General features: G+C 41.1%; 1 protein-coding gene across 1 annotated transcript in view; it reads right to left on the reverse strand.

Annotated features, from left to right (window-relative positions):
- Positions 1-5,376, reverse strand: part of AK9 (adenylate kinase 9) — a 62,736-nt gene extending 57,360 nt beyond the window's left edge. The window contains 2 exon segments of the mRNA XM_009072485.1: positions 2,442-2,505; positions 5,260-5,376. Coding sequence (XP_009070733.1) covers positions 2,442-2,505; positions 5,260-5,376 — 181 coding nt within the window.
- Between the last annotated feature and the right edge of the window lie 1,531 nt (positions 5,377-6,907).

Below are 6,907 nucleotides of genomic sequence, written 5' to 3' on the forward strand. Positions count from 1 at the left end.
TGCACAACAGCAGTTTTGCAGGATTATTTTAACTACTGATGTATATTAAATCAGCATTACTGTTTTGTAATCCAGAGATGAGTGTTTGAGCTCAATCACTTCTTACACTTTAAAAGCAAGATTTAGACACAGAAAACCATCTGCTTTAAAAAAGCCCTTAAGAACTTACTCCTTACATAGTCCAATTATCTAAGATTAAATAAATACCAAATTTGACACCCATTAAGTTTAAAGACTACCTTCTCTCTCTGTGGACAGTGACATCATCACAGAATGACCCTGGAAGTCTTTCACACTTCTGTACCATTGAAATGAGCAGAGATGTACTTTACAAACAAACAGGCCAGGGAAAGGTCCTGAAGCCAAGTGGCTCATGCATACACACATCTTTCTTCTCAAAACACAGTGGCTGTTTCCAAACTGTTCCTGCTAGCAATGATGACTGTTGCACATCCCATCCCTCATACTGTGAATGGGTGTTTGGGAGAGCAGGATTTGCCACGGGCCAAAACTGAGACAGGGAATGTACTGATAAACAATGGAGACAACTGAGCACCCTGTGAGCACCCTGGCCATTTTATTTAGGAGTGTCAACTTATTTGATGGATAAATGGATGGGAAGTATTATGTCAAATTAAAAAGACTGTGGACATCTCTCCTATTTTATAATTCTCTACTTGGTTTATTTTTAATAAATAACACAGCACAGAATAGATATTGACACACTGGAGCAAATCCAGTGGAGGGCACCAATATGATTAGAAGTGTTGAATGTCCTAGGAGAGGCCAAAAGCACCGACCTTGTTCAGCCTGGAGAAAACCAGACAGCTCTTACTGCTAAAAACACTTACTGGGAAGTCACAAAGACAGAACCACTGTCTTCACAGAAGTGCAGACAGGGCAGGAGGAAATAGATACAAGTAGAAACATGAGAAATTTGAATGGGGTAATTAGGAAGAAATTTTTCATCATGAAGGTAGTCAAACACTGCAAAATGTTTCTCTGGAAGGAGGCGGAGTCTCCATACTTGAAAATATTCCAGATTCAACTGGACATAACTCTGAGCAACCCTCTCTAGCTGACACTGCTTTGAGTGGAAAGCTGGATTCATTCACCTCTGGAGGTTCTTTCTGAGCTAAATTATTCATGTTTATGTATGCTGAATTTCTATGTTTTGGACCAGGAATTAATTTTTTGTTATACAATACTGCGCATTTAATTTCCCTAAGTCAAAGAGGCACTTTGTTAAAAATTAACTTTCCCATGTTACCATTTCAAATCTTCAAAAGAAGCTAAGGATACTTAATTTGATAAATAACCCCATGTACTCACAGCAATATGAAGTGTTAGGCTGTCACAAGAGGCCTTTTATTTAGAGCAATAAAAAATGCCAGGGGGCAAATTGACAAGAAAAATGAAAGGATAAATGACATGTAAAGAATTATTTCATAATCAAAACAACTGTACACATATATACCATAAAATCAGATTTATAATTTGGTGTCCCCAAAGAGGCTCTCAAGAAACTACTTCCTAGTTAAGGTTATATTGTGCTTTCTTTTCTTCTGCTTAAAAAGATTACATTAGCCTTCAAAGTGGTAGGACAAACCTGCTAGAAAAGTTTCCTTTTTCATAAAACTCGAGTGAAAGAATCACGATTTGTGAGTTATCATGTCACAGATATAAAGATATTACCAGGGCTTAAAAAAATTACACTTTAAAATAGTTTTTTAGTTACTGCTGACAAAATTAGTAAAAAATAAAACTGCCAGAGACTTAACTACTTTTTGTAGGAACCTCCTTTCTGGTTGAGATGCCTCAAAATGAAAAGAAAATCTCAAGCAATGTGTTGATAGGGCATAAGATAATGTTATAAACAACAGGTTTTACTCTTCAGATCCTCAAAAATCTTTGTTGAGAGGGACTGTCAGAAATGGAGCCTGCTAGCTCAGAAAATGAAAGATACCTTGTATTCTGGTAAATGTGTGTGGGAGATATTAACTACACCCTCTACTATAAGCCATCTGATGGTGTTGGTTGGAAAGGTGAAAGTGCCAGCCCTCGTTCCTTCCATCATTACTTAGAGTGATGTAGCAGCTATGCTTCTATTTCCTGGAGTACATCCCCCTTGTACTGGACACAGCACACAAAGAAAGGAAAGATCCTCCTCCTGTGCTTTCTGGAGTTGAATGAGTTGCCTCCATGTGAACACGAAGGGTCACATGAATCACCATACAAGACTGGGAACAGAATTTGATTATGATGGGAAAAGGCCATTTTCAGCAATTGTATTTCTGGCAAAATGGTTACTTGGTCCTTACCAGAAGTCTGTGCTGCAATCAGAAACAATCCATCTGAATTACAGGGAAAAGCAAGGGCATTCCAAACCAAAAGATACTGTGAAGTCAGTGCAACATAATCCAAATATAGCATATGTTTACCTTCTATTAAAATGCATTTCCATCTCTCTGCTAGTTTTCTAGCTAAAGTTTTCTTTCCAGAGCCCTTAAAATGAGAAATATTTTATAAGAAAACCAGGCAGAATGAAAAACAGACTAAACATATCACACAGTAAAGCATATGTTCTCATATAATAAAAACTATTAAAAGCTACCCTGATCCCTTAGGGCCTCTGAGTTATGCACTGGGCAAACACAAACACTCTTTTTAATACCATCCTCTATTTTCTACTGCCTAGCATTGCTAATATACTGCTGTTGCCCCTTGCTGTTAATTATCTCCAAAGTAATTATACTGACTTTATTCTGAGTCACTCTATCTAAAACTCAGCTACGATTTGCCCACAAATTCCTGTGAGAAACCATTTAAGACTGAAATTTATCATCTTCGGTCCCAAAGCAAATTATGATGCAAACCTGCTCAGCCCTTTCCAAGTAAGATACATAGGGATAATATTCTCTGACTAAAACAACACATGTATAAAAATTGCCCTTGTTAGTCCACAAATCTGGTTTGATACTGACAAAATGTTTATTTTAGCAGTTGCATGAATCTTGAGGAACCAACATAACCAAGAGTAATGAGGCCTCTAAGAGAACAGCTACCTGAATGGGATTTTGGAAAAGTCATCATCTTGCACCCTTAGGATTGTGCCCTTCTTTCCAAGGGCATACAAGAACTGCTTTGACAGTCTGTTTGCCCTACATAAATTTTGTGATTAAAAAAGAGTAAACCCCCACAAATAAATCACATTCCCAGTTAACAGTATATCAGCAAACACTCCAGCCTACTTACATGTTGCAGGTGTGGTGAGAACATATGCATTTGGTTTTGCTTTAGTGGAGCAATGCTTTTAAAGATCTATCTTAAATAAGACTGGTGCTCTGTACATCAGTCATATAAATAAAAGGTATTATCATAAAAATAGACTGTTTAATTCCCTGCTTTCCTGGCAAGGCCTGTGCACTTCCAACCATTTGTTAAAGTCTATATTAATGTCAAGCATTGACTGAAGGCAATTATTGAGAATATGGGGGTATTTTGGTGTTGTCTTTCAATAAGCATTTTATGCTGGTTTAGTCTATAAAAATGTAACACCTTTTTCATGTAAGGTTGGAAATTTGACATTTGTTTAAATCCAGATAAGGGAATCCATTGTAGTTTTGGACTGAGCTGAGCTCTTTCAAGTCTCACAGTGACCATAAGTCACACTTGTTGGCTGTCCCATTATACAGCCCCACTGTGATGTTTGCAGCTCATCCTCTCATAGAACACCACCTGTCTCCCTTCTCAGCTGGGGCAGATGTAGAGCTGAGTCCAGCACTACCCAGTAGCTGGAGCCAGGGAGTAAGAAAGGGCTCAGGCATGTACAAACATTATGGACTAGGAGCCTTCCAGCCTGATCAGTCTTGGGAACAAGGAAACCTAGCCACATTTTAGCACTGTGGCCATTCTCCACGACATAATCTGCCACCATCATGTGACTATGTGCTGACATCCTGCACCACAGAGCATGGCTCTATGACAAGATGCAGATGGGCTAGAGATTGACTTGGTGGGTCAACACTGGCATTGAAGTTGGGTTGAATGCCAGTTTTAGGTGCACAGCATTTACCTGTCTACCTGCTAAGCAGCACAAAGAGGATTTCCATAGGGTCATTTAGGGCTCTGTGGTGGTACCTAATGGAATCACACACAAATGGATAGGGCAAGCTGCTAGAGGCCCTTGTGTTTACATTGGAAGTGGGGTGCTCTGAAGGCACCTCTCGGGCAACTGCAATGTACAAAAGGAAAGCAGCTTTCAGGACACCAGTGGTATGCTTAAGTGCCACCAGATTCAGGGTAGACATAAGGCAAATTTGTACCAAAACTGAACTCCCTTCAGCAAATTAAGGCACTGATGTCAACCCACATGAAGAGTCTCCTACATTTGGGAAAAAGAGATCTGAGAAGTTTAAGACTACAAATCATCAAAGTAAAGGAGGCCACAAGTTATCTGAGAAAAAGAGGGACCTTGAATTATAATTAAAGTGTAGTACAAATCTTATCACGACACCTTGGTGGAATTTTGATGTTACTGAACATATGATATAGAATCATGTCAGAGTTTGGCTGCTTTTGGCTGGGGTAGAGTTAATTTTCTTCACTAGCAGCTAGTATGGGGCTGTGTTTTGGATTTGTGCTGCAAAAAAAGTGTTGCTTATGTAAAGATGTTCTTGATATTGCTGAGCAGATCCTACACAGGGCCAAGGCCTTTCTGCATTCCGTACTGCCACGCTGGCAAGGGAGCTTGGGGTGCGCAGGAGACTGGGAGGAGGCACAGATGGGACAGGTGACCCAAACTGACCAAGCCATTGCATGGCTTTTGCTCTGCCTAATAAACTGTCTTTATCTCAACCCATGAGTTTTCTCACTTTTACCCTTCCCATTCCCTGTCCCATCCCACTGGGACGAGTGAGTGGCTCTGTGGGGCTTGGCTTCTAGCAGGGGTTAAATCACCACAAACGTAAAAACAATCCAGTTGTCAATGTGAAAAGAGAAGAAACCTTTTTGGCAACATGTAACTTTTAAGTACAGTAATAACACTTTTAATTGTGGTTGACTGGTCACTCAGGCCGAAAATTGGCCTCATTATGTGAGATTGGAATCTTTACCATGCTCTGCAGGATTTGAAGAGTGGAAAAGACAAAAGAGTAGGTGTTTTATCCTTTTGGTGGCATCACTAAACTAATGTTTTGAAAGGAAAAGTGAAATTGTTAGCAGAATATCTGAAGAAAAAGCTTCTTTCAGACATCTTACTGGCTTTCCAAAGATAACGAAGCAAGTGGGCTTGGACAACAGAAAGGATTGTTCAGCTTCATCTTCATCAAAGATGTCTGCAAAGGGCTGAGCTTGGTTTTCCTCTTGTGAAGCCATATTTTATCTAAAGCTGGAAGAAAGAAAAGCTTGTTATAAAACACAGTAGTTACACATGTGTAAAATTACTTTTAGGTAGAACTGAATTACAAAGTAAGTGGCTTTACAAAAAAAAGCAGTTACAAGAAGAAAAAGCATTTAGGGAACATACACAATGCACCCATTACTAACAGAAAAGCCATTTCTGAAAAATAAGGGACTGTTGGAACCACTCCTGATTCCCAGCTGCAATACTATGGCTGATGATAACAACTTCTCCCCCATTCTGTAACTACCTGTTCCTCTTTCTTAGCTGTTTCATTGATTTTTCCTTCCTGCTGCAATTACCACAGCGTTGTAACTTCTCTCTGGTCCCTGAAATGGACCATGGTCTGCTAAGACCTTTCACTGTGAGCTTCAGACACAGAAGAGCCCCTTCATGGTCAGTGGAACTACTCTCTGTGTCAACACAGGTAGGTGCATGCAGAATTACATCGGTTTGTGGTCTGTCATTCTCTCAAAAATTACAGCTCCTCTAGGACTGCAAGAGATTCAGCATTTTGCAATGAATTAAAACATAAATGAGTTTCTAAATAAGGTAAGTTAGAGCAAAATTTGGGTGAGCTTTCCAAACCAATGGAGGCCAAAGACAAGAGGAGCTTGCTGAAGCTTGTTTGAAGAAGGCAAAACAAAACCTCACGTCCTTTAGCAGGGCACATTGGTCTCACACACACCCCCCACACAACACCCCCACGTGTTTCTAAACTGGAAAATTCAACTCGGGGAGAGCTTGTTTTTACACATCTGACTGAAACATCCTGACGCTTCCACATTAAGTATTTTTAAATGCAAAAATAAATGAAACACCATACGCAAACCAACATTACAACTTCTCTCATGGAAACTCAGCAGCTGAGTTATGTATGGCGTTTCCAGCAGCTTCACTCCGAATCAAACTTTTACAATTCAGGGTCCATTTCCTAATTGCACAAACCCACCCCAACTAAAGCAGATGCTCACACACACACAGACATGCAGAGACACACACAGACAGACATGCAGACACACACACACACAGACATGCAGACACATACACACATACATGCAGACACACACACATACATGCAGATACACACATGCAGAGACACACAGACACGCAGAGACACAGACAGACATGCAGACACACACACACAGAGACATGCAGAGACACACAGACAGACATGCAGACACACACACACACAGCTCCCCCCTCACACTCTCACACACACATCCCCATACCCACACGCACCCACATACATACATACATATACACACATACATACACATACACACACATACACACCCCCAAACACACACACACGCACACCCGTCCCGCCTGAAAGCCTGTCAGGACCTGGTCCCCTCTGCGCCCTGCAGGTCGCTGTCGCGGCGCTCGCCCCTCACGGAGAGGCTCGGCGGTGTCACTTACACCGGCACAGCGAGGGCACAAGTGCTCGGGGACGCGAAGACGCGCGCTCCCGTCTCCCGGGCAACGCCGCGCCTCGCCCCGCCC

Source organism: Acanthisitta chloris, unplaced genomic scaffold (assembly GCF_000695815.1).
Source record: "Acanthisitta chloris isolate BGI_N310 unplaced genomic scaffold, ASM69581v1 scaffold104, whole genome shotgun sequence".
In the NCBI taxonomy this organism is placed as follows: Eukaryota; Metazoa; Chordata; class Aves; order Passeriformes; family Acanthisittidae; genus Acanthisitta; species Acanthisitta chloris.